The sequence below is a fragment of the Oryzias latipes genome, chromosome 5 (assembly GCF_053564925.1).
Source record: "Oryzias latipes strain Hd-rR chromosome 5, Olatipes_Hd-rR_3.1".
Taxonomy (NCBI): domain Eukaryota; kingdom Metazoa; phylum Chordata; class Actinopteri; order Beloniformes; family Adrianichthyidae; genus Oryzias; species Oryzias latipes.
In genome coordinates, this window is record NC_136241.1 from 951,746 (window position 1) to 969,509 (window position 17,764).

The 17,764-nt window shown below is 41.5% G+C and overlaps 1 protein-coding gene across 5 annotated transcripts in view; it reads right to left on the reverse strand.

Annotated features, from left to right (window-relative positions):
• Positions 1-13,699: 13,699 nt before the first annotated feature.
• cfap20dc (CFAP20 domain containing) overlaps positions 13,700-17,764 on the reverse strand; it is a 105,253-nt gene continuing 101,188 nt past the window's right edge. For 4 of the 5 annotated variants that reach the window (XM_078946734.1, XM_078946732.1, XM_078946738.1 and 1 more), the window contains 2 exons: positions 15,967-16,061; positions 13,700-15,134 (listed from right to left, as the gene is read on the reverse strand). In XM_078946734.1, coding sequence (XP_078802860.1) covers positions 15,016-15,134; positions 15,967-16,061 — 214 coding nt within the window. In that variant the 3' untranslated portion in view covers positions 13,700-15,015. The remainder of the gene's footprint in view (positions 15,135-15,966; positions 16,062-17,764) is intronic. The other variant, XR_013655863.1, reaches the window with a different exon arrangement.

Consider the following 17,764-nt stretch of genomic DNA (forward strand, 5'->3'; position numbering starts at 1 on the left):
TCTAACGCCCGAGGCATCGGATTCCGTTTTGGGGAATTATTTCTGTTTGGACAAACTTGGACAGTCAACCCTTGGGTGAGAGGATTCCTTTTTTTCGTTTGGATATCGTTTCATTGGGAAGAATGCCTACGTGTCTGGAGTGGGAGTGACCGTGAACTTTGGAAAGGAAGACGCCACAGCACGGACATTAATGGGACATTTAAAGAAAACAAATCGGTTTTGAGAGACTAAGGATTATTATATTATTTGGGTTTTTCTATTGTTTGGTTTACTTGTGTTATATAAAAGAATCTGAATAACAAAGAGGAAAAACTGTTGTGTGTAAATATATCAATTTAAAGAATCTAATTACCCTAAAAAACGTAATGAGCACTATAAATAAATAGATGATCGTTACATATGGTGGCCAGTATGGGGACAGATTTTTTTTGATATATGTACATGTTTTGTTAAAAAATCATGGAAAGTAGAACAAGTGCGGGTTTGAGTGGCTTGTACAATCCAGATGCTTTGAAAGATCATGAGTCTGTTGATCCGGATTTTACTGTTGGTCAATTTGTAACCGTAAGAGAGAAATCTCCAAGTGAAATAACATCTATGTTGGGTTCATTATATTTAGATGATGAAGAGGATGAAAATGAATGTATCGCTCCTGAATACATCAGACACCGGAAAGCTAAACTACTAACCAATGTTGAGGTTGTTCATGTTAATGCGGATGATGATGGTGCTAATGCAGTGGCTAAAATGTTGAAAGATGGCATAATTGAACCATCACAATCAGCCTGGTCCTCTCCTGTAGTCCTTGTAGACAAGCCTGATGGATCCTATAGGTTTTGTGTTGACTACAGAAGAGTAAATGCCAAGACCTTGCCTGATGCTTATCCCATGCCCCTCATTCATGACCTCTTGGAATCTATGGATGGTGCATCCTGGTTCAGCACTTTGGATTTGCAATCAGAATATTGGCAGGTGGCTATGGATGAACAGAGTAAGCCACAAACAGCTTTTATAACTTCTATTGGACTTTTCCAGTTCAAATGCATGCCATTTGGATTACGTAATGCGGCAGCCACTTTCCAACGGCTTATGGAAAAAGTGTTAGGAGAACTAAAAGGGAAGTTGTGTTTTGTGTATATTGATGACATCATTGTTTATTCTAAAACACAAGAAGACCACCTGAAAGACTTGGCAGAAGTGTTTCACAGACTCCATAGGGCCAACCTCAGTCTCAACATGGAGAAATGTCATTTCTTTAAAAAACAGTTAAGATTTCTTGGTCATGTTGTTTCAGGAGAAGGAGTAGCAGCCGATCCAGCGAAAACTCAAGAATCATAAGAATGCCCAAACATTGTGTAATTGATTTGATCTATTTAAACTTTTGCAATAGACCCTTATTTTTAATGATTATTTTTTAAGTTATATTTGTTTTCATATTTGTTTTTGTGTCTACCTTTATCTTAGAATTGATATTAATGTCATTGACAGACATGCCTTGATTGTTTTGTTTGTTACCTGCTGGCGCCACAAGGGGTGCTCGCGGGCACCCGCAAGCACAGGGTTGTGACCCCTGGGTTAAAGTGATTCCCCTGGTCCGTATGTGTGTGTACGCTGCATTGACAGAAAAACAAACGTTAATCCGAGGAATGCATTGCCTTTGTCATGTCTGCGACTGTGACTGTCTGCAGTCATAAAGAGTCTGTCCAACAGCAACTGTTTGCTACGTGACAAAAGATGAAGAGCCACAGGAACAATTCTTTCTCTAGAGAACCTTTTGCAGTTGATCTGTCCCATCTCTCCCCTCAGCAGCAGGAAATGATAAAACCACTGTTTGATCCAGAACTTTTTCAGGAGACTCCAGGATTCACATCTTTGGTCCAGCACCAGATCAAACTGAAGACAGATGCTGCTAGCCGACAACAGAGCTACCGGATACCCGAGCGAGGAACTTGATCTTATGTTGTCACCGGGGATCATTGAAGTTTCAAGCACAGAGTGGTGTAGCCCTGTGGTTTTGGTGCCAAAGAGGGACGGCTCATTGAGATTTTGTATAGACTTCAGATACCTAAACTCTGTGTCCAATGTTGATCCCTTACCCAATGCCTAGAGTGGATGACCTGCTGGAGAAAGTGGGTGCAGCAACGTACATCACGACAGTGGACCTGAGTAGAGGCTATTGGCAGGTCGCTCTAGCACCGGAGGCAAAGGAGCTGACAGCCTTTAGAACACCTTTTGGTATGTACCAATTTAAAGTCATGCCCTTTGGTCTGCAGGGGGCGCCAGCAACGTTCCAAAGACTCATGAACTATATTCTGAGAGATGTGTCTGAGTTTTCTGTAGCGTATCTGGATGACGTGGTGGTGTACAGTCATTCATGGGAAGACCATGTAACTCATCTTCAAGCGGTGTTGGAATGACTCAAGTTAGCTAGACTCACAATCAACCCAAGGAAGTGTGCTGTGGCGCAAAAAGAAGTGGAGTATTTGGGCTTTGTCATCGGTTTGGGAAAATTAAACCCCAAATAGACGAAGTGGAGGCCATCCATTCTTACCCAATTCCTGCAACAAAGAGGAAGGTGAGCTTCCTTGGACTGGTGGGCTGGTACAGAAAGTTTGTTCCCCATTTCTCAGACAGGGCAGCAGTGTTGAATGACTTAAAGAGTTCTGCTCCCAACAAAGTGCGCTGGACAGAGGAGTGGGACAGAGCATTTAAGGAACTAAAGGAAGCGGTTTGCGCACATTCACTGTTACATACTCCAGACTTTGATGAACCATTTATAGTGCAGACAGATGCATCAGGGGTGGGCCTTGGAGCAGTGCTTCTCCAGGAGGTGGATGAGGAGAGACGACCGGTGGTGTTCCTAAGCCGAAGGCTACTGGACCTGGAGACGAGGTACTCAACAGTGGAGAAGGAGTGCCTGGCGATGAAGTGGGCTATTGAGACCCTTAAATATTACTTGTTGGGAGGTCACTTCATTTTGGAGACGGATCATTGGGCGTTGCAGTGGCTGAACCGGACGAAGGACGCGAATGGGCGGATTTCAGGATGGTACCTGGCTTTGCAGCCATACAACTTCACGGTCCACTACAAGCCAGGAAGATCAAACGTGGTGGTGGACTGCTTGTCAAGAATGATGGACTGAGAGGTGCACTCTTTTGGGAGAAGGGGAAGGAAATGTAACGAAGAGCTCCTTTGCTACTTTATTAAAGTTATAGGTATGGTACGTGGGCACACAACATTTTAAAAAGTAACATTTAAAACAGGAATAAATGGCACATTTTATAGGTTGGAATAAGGGTTTATTGGGGTTTCCATGGTTTTATTTTTCCTTTGTGGTGTGTAGATCAATTGGCAGCTACCTGGAAGAAAGGAATGTTTGTCTTCATTATAAATAGATAAGGTGTGACTGCAAGATGTACTCACCTGTGTTTGTCTTCCCCAGGGTGCTCCAGGAAAACCCTTCCCCAAGGAACAGAGCTAAATTTAAGGTTCCGGGAGAATCTATTCAGAGGCCTGAGGGGGGAAGTCGTTGTATTTGGGCGATATTTGTTGTTTTAATGTTTCTACTTGTTATTTTAAATTAGAGTAATAAAGATAAATTTGATTTTAGAATTTATTTAAGGAATTTAGAATAAAGAATTTAGCCTTTTTATATGAATTGTAGATTTCAGGAAAAGTAAACCTCCCTCCAGAAAGGAGATGGTATGCTTAATTAGTATTTAAATCACTCGTAATTTTAGTGGCGAGGGCCTCTTTGGTTTGTGAATGAGTTGGTGCCAAGTGAGAGGAAAATACCTATGGAAGAATAAAGATCTTTACTAATTTAACCTGGCCTCTGAGAACTTCCTACACTCCCACTGCTCAAAGGCCAGCCGGTGACATCCCCAAATGTATCAGAAAAAATAAAAGAATTTCAAATGGACAAAATACATTTGGATTACACTTTACAAGGCAGAGGTTACATTTTATTTCAGGAATATTTTGAAACCTTTTACAGAGATGAAAATCCTTCCATAAATCTTATTGAAACTGACTTTGCTGAGTTAGAAATGTAAGAAGATAAAATTCTGAAGATGAGTTGAGTGAGAATGAAACTGTGAATTAACTGTAGAATATGTTCTGAACATGTTGTAGTAATATATTCCTTAAAAAAAAACATTTGAAAATATTAATGTCACCAATAGTGAGAATTTGAAGTATGTAAAATGTCATAATTTCATATATACGTTTTTCAAGCTTGAAGCGTTTTGCAAAACTAATGTTCTATGAAGTAAGAAAAGTACTGCCACGGAAGACAGCCATCAGTTTCATTTTCTTTACCCGCTCAAATTCCTTTGGGGCTCACGGGGATGACGGCGTCTGTTGCGGCTACTGTTTGGGTAGAGGCGGGTTACACCCTGGACAGGTTGCCAGTCTGTCTCCGTACAATGAGACAGACATGGATAAATCTAGCTAGAATCAAGAAATGTTTTGTAGAAAGACGGCTGTTAACTTGGGTGAACTTGATCACTCCAGATTCTAACAGCTAAATTACACAATACTATTAATAACACAATGACACACTTTTTATACTGCAGTTCCTAGTCTAACTCCCCTCTGGATACATCACGGACACAAGGCGTTCTGTGTTGGTTCTGTGTTTATTGCACACATGTGACATCAAACATGCCGTGAGAACTGTATGAATATATAAATAAATATAAATCAAAACATTCTCACAGAGAACAACTTATTTCAACATACATCGCACACATGCTATAAAATAATATGACACTTGAGTAAGGTTAACACGTTAGAGAAAAAGCTCGACAATAAACTAATTAACCTAAACTGTCATACCTCATTGGCCGCTATACTACAAAGGGAGCAACTCTATTACTGACACAAGTCTTGTTCCATGTAAAAGAAATAAAGTTAAACACTTGACACTTTCTCCGTGGGCCATACGCTCTGTCTTTAGCATGTTACATTAATTACAGTCCTGACGGAAACAAAAATCAACTTAAAGTTCCATTAACTGATAAATCGCTTACTACCACTCTGATAATAAATTCAAGGACTGTTTAATAGCAAATGAACATAAAATGTGTATTTATCACTGAAATGAATAAATAAACTTAAGATTCAAACAACTTGTACTTGAACATTTTTTTAATGAAATATCAGTTCTTTTGCAGCTAATTTTAATACCCAGAAGCAAGATGGCTTGATCTCTATAGCCCCGCCTTTTGCTCCCTGTTGGTGTTGCCCATTTTTCATGATGTTAACCTAGAGCCTTTGGCGCAGAGAAAGCCTGCCCCCCCTGGCAGCGTGTCCGTGTTTTGCTCACGAAAACCAACAAACAAACAAATATCTGAAGTTTTGCAGAGATGGATGAACATATTTTGGAGTCTTTGAAAAGCATTTAGCCGATCACCGCTAGCTCAGCGGCGTAAGTGTAGGGGGTGGGGCTGGCAGAGCAGACTCTTCCTGGAAGGGGCAGTTCCTCACTTATGTACGTCAAAATGTGAAAACCCACTCATTTTTGTAGTTTGGGAGGGCTGAACGCAGGGTTTAAAGGAATCTTCACAATTGTGTAAAGGATCAAAATACCGTTTTTGGTTGGTTCGGCTGTTTCTTTGCCCGTGCTGACATTCTGAGTTACCACATGTCCTTCATCATTGCTTAATAACCCCCCAGTGGTGATTGGTTACCATTTTGGCGTCACTGACAGAACTCAGACCCTGTGACCCATCCAGATCAGGTTTTAGAGAACTTTGGAGATGGATTACATCTGTGAGGCTGGAGCCCTGACAGAACTAGAGAAGAGGGGATGGTTGTTTATTTTGTTTTCAAAAAAGTCGATTTTGCAGATATTGGTCCTTTATAGTTTTTGCAGAGCAGCAGGAGTTCATTAGAAAATCGCCTCCGAGTTGTGGGCGGGGCCTTTGGCACGAAGAAAGCCTGCCTCCGTCATCCCTTTGTTTACACTCTCAACCGCTAGCTTACAGCTCCTCACACCCCAAAGCTAACATTACCACACATTACCGTAACCCCCAAGCTAACATTACTGTAGCTTGGATCCAGATTCTAGCCCAGAAAGGAAAACAAATGCGTTCATGAATGTATTTGACTGCTAGTAAATATATCGGATCGGAGCAGGAAGCTTGTGGTCTACTAATCGTAGCGTCTCAGTTACAGCTACAAGCTTTTCAAACACCATTTTTTTGCTCTGCTCCTGATTCAAAGCTACCATAAAACAATGTGGCAGATGTTTTGTCATTAGCTGGTGTCACGTTTTGTCGAGGACAACCAAAAAGCAAACCCAAGAGTGAAGGATAAATAATTGTGTTTATTGTCCTGGTCTGAAGTTTGCAGATCTGAATGAGCGTGGAAACCTCCCGCCAGTAGAGAAAGCAGGACTTGGTAGTCTCACAGCCGTGAGAGGAAGTCAGCAAACAGAGCTGGGAGGGGGAGGGAGTCTTGAAGCCATTGAGAGGGGGGCTTAGAATCCAGAAGGATGATGAAGCTGGACCGAGGCAATGGCGAGGCAGTGACATGATGAGAACTAAACGATCCATGCAAAAGCATTGAAAGTCTAGCTGGACGGCTGGAATAAACCAGTGAAACTGACATTCCGGCAAAGAGTGCAGCACAGGAGTGGACTCATGAAGGGGCATGACCAGGTTTCTGTCATAGAGCGTGATTGCTCCACCGGAAGCCTGGCCAAACCAGGTGAGTGCTGCAGCAGACATGACAGCTGGAGAATTTTTTGTATTCTCTATTCAAACTAATCTGTCCAACTCCCACTTTTGCAAGCAACAGCCTTTGAACAGATTTTGCAATTTGTTGCTCCGAGTCTTATGTTGCAAAACTGAAGCAGTTCCATTTAACTGAAGAAATTGTTCCTATTTGGGGAACAAGCTCCTCTATGCTATCTTAACGTGTTTATTGCCAAATATGGTATGGGCGAACTCTTTAGCTTCCAAACAGCGGAAGCCCAAAGAGGTAGTTGCTGGGAAAAACAATCCAGATTTTCCCAAAGGGAAGCTTTTACCTAATAAAGCAGCAAATAGGAATTAATCAATCATATCAATTTATCCCCGAGCTATGGCAGGCCCTACTGTCAAGACATCCTACAAAAATCCACTGCAGACTTTCTATAAAAAAAGAGAATACATTTTTCTAGAATAATTCATCTTTTACATTCAAAAATTTAAAGTGTCTGATTCGTGTCTCCGGTTCCCCTCTAGTCTCGTCAGGGCTCCAGCCTCACAGATGTAATCCATCTCCAAAGTTCTCCAGAACCCCATCTTGATGGATCACAGGGTCTGAGTTCTGTCAGTGATACCAAAATGGTAACCAATCACCATTGGGGGGTTATTAAGCAATGATGAAGGACAAGTGGTAACTCAGAACGTCAGCAACAAATTAACAGCAGCAGAACTCATGAAGTTTCCTCGAGTGGACAAAATACATGACTTAGTAACCGGAGGAGTGATGAGAGCCTATTGGTACTGAGGCACGCATAACAGCAGCTATAAAGTCCAAGTAATTATTCATTAATGAGTCATCGTTAGTTAAGTGCTGCTCGGTTAATCAGGATGCTCTAATCTAATTAAAAAAGTTTTGTAGATAAGTAATGATTACAAACAGCACTTCCTGCTCTGCTCTCCAGGAACTGCTTTTTATCTACTCAACACATTCACAGGGGGCTTATTTTTAGCACTTCATCAGTTATTAAGATGATTTTAATTAGCTCCTCATTTTTCCATATCAGCTAATCAATAGTTACTGAATAAAACACAGTGAGGACTTCCTCATTAACAAGCAGATTTCCCTCAAAGTGGCGGCTGCTGTTGGTATCACCACATTTCTGCAGAGCTCTGGACAAAACAACAACAACGTGTTCCCTCAAAGTAATCATCTGTAGCCACGACTTTGCATTTTGTGGACACTTATTAGTATTTTATGGCCACAAATGAACATTTTATGGGCAGATATTAATATTTTGTGGGCTCAGATTAGCATTTCGTGGCCAAAAATGAGAAATGTATTAGCTTTTTGTGCACTCAAATAAGCATTTTGTGGCCACAATTTCTAGATTAGCATTTCATTATCTTCAATTCCTACTGCCAAATTTAAGGCCACAAATGATTAATTTGAGGGAATCATTTATTATTCTTTTTTTTAACGTCATGTAAAGGTTCTGGACATTTCCCTGCACTGTTATTCTATTGAAGTTTGTTGTTGTGGCCCTGGAATTGAAGTGACCCTTTTTCTGTGATGTTACACAATCGCCATCTTTCCCCCAGACTGTGTAAAATCACTACCGGTTGTCGGAAAGATGGATTTCACGAAATTCTCTGAAGCTGCCTCCCCAAAATTGCATGGACAATAGTAAACTAGTCGTGCGTCGTTTCTCTCTTACAACAAAGTTAGACAAAGGTTACTTCATGAAATGCTACTTGTTTAATTATGAAGGTAGATTTTTATTTTTCTAATTTACGCTAATGCCAACTCAGATCATAGAGTTGGATCGACGGTCTCAGTTTCTAGCCTCCTTCTGGAAAGAATTCAACAAGCTGTTAGGAATCAAGATCAGTCTGAGCTCCAGTTTCCATCCTCAAACCAATGGCCAGGTGGAAAGATTCCACCAAGATCTGGAGACCAACCCAAGGGCCATGTGTACCAGGATCTCCAGTACCCGGTTATCTCATCTTCCCTTGGCAGATCACTCCCACAACTCCCTGATCAACTCCCCCAGTTTTTCACCCTTTTAGTTGACACATGGTTATCAACCGTCACAGCCACAGTTTCTGGTCCTGCGGCATTTGTGAGGCGTTGCCGGCATATCTGGCAGGGTTTTTGACTCTGGTTGCTAGGAAACCAGGAGGGGTTTACCGCTGTCACCAACCCCCGGAACACTGCCGCTCCTGAGTACAAGGTGGGAGATAAGAGTACGGCTTTCCACCACAGATGTGCTGCTGAAAGGGGGTTTGAGAAAATTGATGCCTCGCTACATTGGACTGTGTTTTTTTGTCAAAATTATCAACCCTTTGGCAGTCGAGCTAGATCTTCCCCGCAGCCTCTGAGTCCACCCAGTCCTGGTCCACGTGAGCAAGCGGAAGCCTGGGAAAGACTGTCTCCTCCAACCAGCTCAGTATTTCCTTCAGCTCCGTTTCGTCGATGCTGGTCCTGCCTGACCTTGTACGTCGTTTCTGGCTCGCCTCTACTACTGCTTCTACACCTGGTTGTGGATCCTGCCTCTTGCCTGTCCGTCCTGGGGGAAGATCCCTCCTTCATGTGGACACCCATGAGGTTTTCTTCGTTTTTTCTTTTTTTTTCTTTCTAACTTGTCCTGTCCAACAGCTGGGCAGACAGATGAGAGCTGAGGGCCTCTTGTGTTGGACGTATTTTACTTTAACAAGAGGGGTTATTAATCTTAAGACAAACCAAAGGTATGTCTGGATAAACCCCTTTTGTAATTGAGGCCAAACTTTATTAATTTCAATCATGTTTGAAAATCTTTGGTGTTGGACCGGACGGAAAAGGAAAGAGGGGAAGAAGAGAGAGGGACGTTAGAGAGAGGGGGGTAGGGGGTGATAATAGGAGGGGAAGGGGGATAAGACCATGAAGCAGCATAAAGCAACAAGTTGACTGGTTGTTAATCATTATGGTAAGGTTCAAATGTAGTACAAAAAGGGCGGGGCCTATCCACACACACACTCAAATGTTATAAACACACCTGTTAGCTGCAAAAATGTCCACCTGTCGACATGTACACAAAACAGATAGTGTTCACACGCATACTTATGCCTTAAAACCAACTAGTGTGAAATCTTTCATTCATTCAATCATGCAAACTGTTAGTGCAAAGGTGAGCTAACACCAGTGCTCAGGTGAGTGTTTATGTTCTTCTAAAATGGATGGTGGAACGTGACAAGAAGGAGGGAGAGTGCCCAGTTTTTTCTTGAATCCGTGTTTTTTTTTAGCAGTTTTTCCTTACCGCGAAGGAGGGTCTAAGGGCAGGGATGTCCAGTTTAGTTTAGTCAGTTTGCTAGTTCATTTTAGTATTTTCCTATAGAATTCAATGTATTCATGATCCTTTTGATTTCATGTTTAACTTTTTCAATTACTGATCCGAAGCCCATCAAGACGACTGTTGTTGTGAATTTGGGCTATACAAATAAAATTGAATTGAATTGCCCACACCGTCTGTAAGCTCCTCCAGAAGAGTCGGTTGGGGCATTCAGTATCTTGTAGACTGGGAAGGGGGTTACACGGTCCTGCATACCAGTGGATACCAGAGCACCACATCGCCACGGCGATGGCCTCTTTCCAGAGCTTGGACACATCACTCTGATCCATCAGGTCTCTGAACTAGAGTCTATTGCTGGGAGGTTCAGCAGAACTTTGGCCCGCTTTGCCAACAGCATTTTGGCTCCGTGCATTAGCCGCTGTGCAGCTGCAGAGCTTCACTGGTTCTGATCTGAACTACAAAGAACCACAATCCACATTTTTATATGATACTGACAGGAACATGGCACAGAGTATCTGTTCGGTACCATCCTGAGTAGAAACTAAGTAGTTCTTGTCTCAGAACAACAGAACAAGCTGCTTCACTGAGATCTTGATGTTTTGTGGTGTAGAGCTGCTCAAAGTGTATAAATATTGTCCTGACAGCAATTTCAATAGATACAAGTATTGCCAAATGAATTTCGCTATAGATCGCTGAATCGATTTTCCCTCCGCCCCTATCAGTGCTGAAAGAGCTTTCTGCAATCATTTTTTGTAAAATTTTGAGTACAATGGGTTCTGATTCTTGTCCTGCAAGAGCTCATCACAGACTTCGCATCTTCCTGGAACACAGGTATCAAGAACGTTTTTCTTATTTTTACTTTTGATTTTGTTTTAAAATTTTGACTCTGACACAAAGAATTACTCATTTGCAGGGAACATCCCCAGAACACACCTACGAGATGATTGTGTGCAAAGCAGAAGGGCAAACAGAGGAGCGGTGTGAAGTGCACACTATACAAGGCATATTGTTGTAGGTCTGTCTGGCATTCCTCTGGCACCAGCATAGTTTTGCGCTTAGGTATAAATCATAGTTTTGTTTTTAAAGATTCAAAACAGCCAAATTATTAGAAATAGTTTCTGAATTTTCGTCTCCTTTCTCGTCTCCTTTCCAGTGGCGAAAAACGATAACACATACGTCCCCAAATAGGGATTTGCAAATTGCTCTGTGGGTTGCAGAAGCTTCATCTGCTGGTCTCAAAATTTGGGCCAAACCGTTTGGTTCAGTGTTGTCCTATCAGTGTGCAGCAGGTTCAAGTAGAGACATCATTAAACTCCCTGCTGCCAGAGTTTTCTCTGATTTCTGTGGAGATTTTTTAACAGTCTTCAATCCTACAAGCTAAAGGCACCAGTGTCACCTGAGCAGCTTGAACGTTACCGCTGGTTACCATTACAGGGAGGGGTCTGCTGCAAAGAAAGCTGAAACCAGACAGCAGTCCAAAAGACAACTGTGGACACAACACAGACATACAGCCAGCAGCTTCCAAGAAGTTTGTCATGTTTGTGGGGAGTCTTCTTTATAATAACACTTTTATTGAGATTAAAAGAGATTTTCACTTTTTCAATTAATTGTAACATATGCAATGCTAAATAGTTTGAGTGTACATGTATATTGTTTACATATTTCAATTTACAATGCGATTGTGGTTCTGCAGAACCGATGATGAGCTGAATCAGGCGTGCATAAGCAGGACAACATGGACACTGTGCCCCGAGGACCAGTGTTGGGAGAAACTGACTTAGCTAACAGGTACACCACTATCAATTAGCCCTTCACTTTGCCCCAGGACTGTATATGAGAACTGGACTGAGCGAGTGTGGCATCACCCATAGAAAATGGCTCACAACAAAACTTTGTTTGGCAGTATTCAATCTGCCATGTTGGTTTATTTCTCAATCTATGGGATTGTGGTTTCTTAGAGCCAGCGGGTACTTCCTGGAGTACCATGGAATGTGAGGGAGAGGGGTCACTCAGTCCAGTGATAAGAACTGGACTGAGTGACCCCTCCGTTCCCGTGCAATCTTCTAGATGGTTCACTGGCCCTTCTCCACCTGGAGTGAACCACTTTGGCATGGCCTGATCCCTCACCACAACCAGCATCTAGGTCTGGGGTTTATCCCGCTATGATCCAAGTTCATCCCAAGCATCAGTGGCCCGGAGCCGAACCGCCAGAGATTATGGATTTATAGCTTGCACATTTTTCCTTATCACAAAAAATCAAAACCTGCTTCTTAAATCCCTCGTTGTTGAAATACTCAGAGCTCTGGAGGGACATGGGAACATGAGTCCTCATAGAGCAGTTGCTCACTAGGTTTTTCTTCCTGTTTTGTTTCCTCTTTAGATTTGATTAATCTTTGTTGTTATGGCAAATAAAAAAAGCTTAATTCAGTGTGTGTTGTATTACCCAAACATGTAGGAGTAGAGTCCAAAGTCCTTTTGCAGTGGCTGCATTCCAGATCCAGTTACCATAGAGTAAACAGAATGATTTCCCAAGAACCACGGCTGAAAAACAACCAATCCCTAACCTAATAGTACTACTAATGGTGTTTTGGAAAAATACCAAACAGTCACTCTTTGCCTCGAAAAACTACATTTATTTGGGGGCTAAACTCTGGTTGAAAAACCGCAGGTCTGGTTCCGGCCTTGTGTCAAAGTGTCTTTGGGCAAGACTCTGACCTCCACATTGGTTCTGGTGGCTACAGGTTGGCCCCAGTGTTCGGCTGTGGAGCTTCCATCAGTATGTGAATGTGTGTGTGTGTGTGTGTGTGTGTGGGTGAACAGGTCGGTGAACTTCAGTTTTCCTTCTTCAGAAAAGAAACAGAAGATGATTGAAAATAATGAATACATGGTGAAGATAGTGTAGAAAAGTCAGTGTCAGAGTTGACCTCAGCCTCATGTCCTTTCCTCTGCTTGGATGGCATCGTTTTCCTGACAGAACCAACAGCCTGAGGAACCAGGATGATTCTGAAGCCTCTCATTGGGTCCACAGTTTCAGTTCCATGAAAAGCCGCTGCACTGCTTCATCCTCCAAGTCCTTTGATCACGTCTTCCAAACACTTTTAGGTTTGTTGCCCAGAGTCCCAAATTGACTTAAATCAAAAAATCCCATTTCACTAGTGATCCCTGGACATATCCAGTCAGTCATGCATTATGTTATAAAACATTCAAATACTGTTAAAAATGCATGATTGGTGGTTAATTTATGACAGCTGCTTATGTAACACTCAATCTCTCTTTCAGACTCATCTTCAGGACAATTTGCACGACAGTCTTTCTTTTTGGCAGCTGGAGAACATTAAACGACACATTACTGATCTTCAGGATTTCTCATGGCACGTTTTGACTTTTATGTAACCATTGTGCTATCCTAGGCACTTTAACATTGGGAGTTGGGTCATCTAGACCCACTAGACAGTGCTCTGAACCTTTTTTCTTCAATGATTTGTGATCTTCACTGGTGTCCATGGATTACATGAAATCTTTCCACCTTTATCCACCTTTGTCATGGTAGGGAGAACACATCAATGGAAGGGGGGGTCATAGGATAGTACAAGGGTTAAAAGAATGCATAATGAAAGAGAACATTGTTACCTGGCAGCTCTATCACAACACTGAAAAAAGAAATACTCAGAAGAACCATTTTAAGATTATCCATGAATATTCTTTATTCATGTCCTCTATCATCACTGAAATGCCACAAGAACATATTTTAACAACAAAAACATTGTTTTCATTTGACCTGGTCTTTAAGGGAGATTTTATTTCAATACAATCTGAATGATTCAAAATTACCTTCTTTATTTTGTGCTATTTTTCACAGTCCTGTTTTATGTTTTAAATAAGAGATAACTTATTTCTCACCTGTAATTTTGCAGATGATGTTTATATTACAGAAAAGAACTGCAGAAGTCTTGCTGACTGAAGCGAAACATCTAGTTTAACTATCTCTAATAGTTTCTCCTGAACTTTTGTTATTTGAACAAATGTAAAACTACCAAAACATAAACACCTGTAACAGAAACAAAGTCATTTCCAAAAGAAAATTTAATGAAGTCAGTACAGATGGTCTGTAGCCGGTAAAAGAGCTGGTTTATATTTGCTCATGGGGGAGGAGTCAGACCTGAAACTGGATGGTATTGTCCACTTAGTCTACATGGTTTCGGGACGTTCATAGTCCTTTGTCCTCAGCTGGGGGTTGGGGAGCCAGTGACTCACTCTCCAAATTGGTCCTCTCTTTCAGCGGTTAACGACTCAGGTGGAACTGGTTTGGGTTGTTTAGGTTTCAGAACACTGCCGTAGATGGATGGAAGAATAAATCTGAGACCACTATTCTTATTAAGAGAAGGTTTATCCTTCTTGACAAAGATGGCTTCTTTCACTCCTCGCTCAAACCATCCTTTCTCTCTGGCTAGAATTCGGACTTCACTGTCCTCGAACGAGTGGTTTGTGACCTTCAGGTGGAGATGCACTGCAGACTCAGGTCCACTTGGGTTGGCTCTGTGATGTTGGTAAAGCTGCTTGTGTAGAGGTTGTTTGGTTTCTCCTATATACTGTTCATTGCAGTTCTCTTTGCAGTGGATAGAGTACACAACATTACTCTGTTTGTAGCTGGGAATTTTGTCCTTTGGAAGAACCAGTTTTGGACTGAGAGTATTAATTGGTTTGAGATGAACTGGGATGTTATCTTGTCTGAAAATCGGTTTTAGTTTTTCAGACAGGCCTGAGATATAGGGAATTGAAATAAAATCAAACCAATAAGAAAACTAACAGATTTATGAGAAATGTATGTATTTGATGAAATTCCAGTGTTTTATATATTGATGCAAAACTACCAGAAAAATGAGAAATAGACCCATAATTAATATAAAAGGCCAAAAAGAAAAAGGTCATATATTTGATGGATTTTGTTTACTAAAAGTATTACTCATCAACGTCAGTTCCGACTACATTTCAGGTTAAGCCAGTTCGTAGTACTTTCCTGTTTCTGGATCAAAATAGCAGTTTAGACAAGGATCATACAACAGGCTCAAATATTCCTCCTCAGTCTTCTCTTCTTTCACCAACACATCCTCTCCTGCATCAAAGACAAGAAAAGAAGACATCTGAAACATTTGCAGTCTCCACATGCATAATGGAATGTGAAAAAATAATTGCAGTAAAGTTTGAAAAGCTGTATTTATCTAAAATTGATTATTATATTTTAGATCTTAGGCATGCCAGATATGAGCAAATGTCTACTCTGTCAACTGTTCTATTAAATAGAATTAAAAACCAGGATGGTGGAATGACCTTCAGACTCAGGTGCATTTAAAAGTTTTCTGCCGCAGCCATTTGTTCCCTCATCAATCAAGAGCAAAGGCGCCACGATGTGATACAACTGTAACTAGATTCCCTGTAATTCCTGTTACTTTCAAACACAGGAATTTAGTTAGGAACTTGACAGGCAGTTCAATGCATGAAGAAGGTTAAGGAATGAATGGGACAAAGCACTTTATCTTAGCAGAAATTGGGCAACATGAATGAAAACTAATTGTGCAGGCGGTTTGAAAGTGATAGTAAGCTGGAGAGGTTTCATAACTTCAACTTGTCAATGTGTCCACAGGGTTCAGAGCTGTAATGAGTCTGTCTCCTCTGACCTACTGTGTTATGAGGAGGACACAGAGCTCCACTCTCATGGGTTTCTACCTCTAATTAGATACACTTTCCGTTTCTGTCCCGCCATGCTGTGCACAGTCTCTGATAAAAAGGTAACATTTCTGCCAGCCCTGACACCGATGACTGCTTCCATTAGCTGCTGGCTTTTGTGTCATTAGCATTAAAGCATTAGATTGTTTGCCATCTTCCTGACTTATAAGGACATAAAATGCTGTCCAGGGTTAAAGGGGCTAAAGTGAAGGTTAGCTTACCTCTGACTAGACTTTTCAGATTGTTCCATGTGTTGCTTGACCTTCTCTGCAGGCTAGGAGGCATAATAGGAGGGCTAAGCACGTCCATCCACTCTCTAGGGAAAGACCATAAAGCCAGATAGTCATGACAACACATACCATTACACTCACCATCCTACCCTATGACATTTTAACAATGAAGTCCCATCATCATGCACTCTCAGAAGCCCATCTCAGATTCCATTGTCCTTGAGCCACTTCTGCAGCAGCCGCACTGATTCACCCAAAGGATCACTTATTAAATTTTGACTCCAGCTGTGACTTCCAAGCATCCATATTCTGGCTCAGAGTAGGGGTCTTAACCTTGCTGCTTTATGTGAGAGCACGACTCCAGATGCCCGTATCCTCCTGTCAGTGATGTCTGCAGCATATTCAACCGTCACTTTGCAGTGAGCAGAGTTACTGACTACAGTCAGCCAGAGAGAAAACCATTTCACTTTATTATTTTTCTAGAAGAAATACATCATTATTTTCTGTTTGGCAGCATTTGGCATTGGCCCTGGCTGTACATCATTTGTTTAACCACCCAATCAAGTCTTCCGCCTCTGGAAAAGAGGAAATCAAAGCATAGTTTACACACAAAATCAAGTTGAAAGCAGAAGATTTGAATGTTTGCCTTTGGTTGGTTTGTCTAACCATTAAGAAGAGCAAAGATTTAAGCCAGTTTTTCTTGAAACTGTAACATGGGTCGTATGCTGCTCCTCTCCACAACATCCTGGTGGGGACACTGAGCACACAACACTTTTTCTATATTTCCAAATGGCAGCTTTCCTCTTGGGTTCCCAACATTTTAATTAGGTATCTTTAAAATGCCCTCATCACGATCATTTCATTTGAAAAACTTTTTGAAAAACATTTGTCAGAAGTTTTCTTTGTGGAGAAGTGGGAGAGGATTCAGTTCTGAATCTAAAATCAAAACCAGAGAGGGGTGAGAACAGAGGAGGATGAGACCGTTAACACAGGAGGATTCGTTCTTTAATCTGATTGAACTTTTCTTTGTTTTTTACTTTTTGGACGAAGCCACAAAGGAGACTGAATTATCTTTAACCGTCTAAAAACAGCATTTCCCTCACTCCAACACTCGTCTGACGTTTGATAGACAAGAACACTGTCAAAAAGTTAATTGAAGCAATTTTCAAGGACAAGAAAACGGATTCTAATGCGTATATCTGACTGATAAATGGTAAGTGGAGCTTTGTGAAAATGATATTTATGGCCCACAGCAGTCCTAGACTGCAGGAATCGTTTTGTTTTTGCAATTCTTGTTTCTAGCTCTGCCTTTGAGCAGAGATTTTGCCGCCGCCGCCGCTTACTTAAAAATTTGCCAAAATTTGCACGCACCTAGAAACGATGACATCACAGCAGGAGAGAGCATCCAGAAAAATGAATGGGGCCAAAATCTCTGATGGGGCTCAGAAAAAAACAAATCAGAATCTCCAAACAAAACACATGTCGGGGATCTCCAAAGAAAGCTTTTAAATTATTATGAGATGGCCACAGGAGCAACATGGGAAAAAAACCTTTTGTTAGAGCAATCTTCATGAAATTTCACACATGCCCCCACCTTAAGTCTACAACCACAACTGAAGTTTTGCTGACCTTTGACTCTAGGAAAAGGCCTCTATGGGGACTTTCTAAAGAAGAATCACCTGTAGTACATTGAAAAGCTACCTGGGGAAAACATGTTGGGCCAAAAGTGGTGCAACAGCATAAACCTCAGCACAACGGAAAAGAGGACTTTTTTTGCTTTCCCTACCGG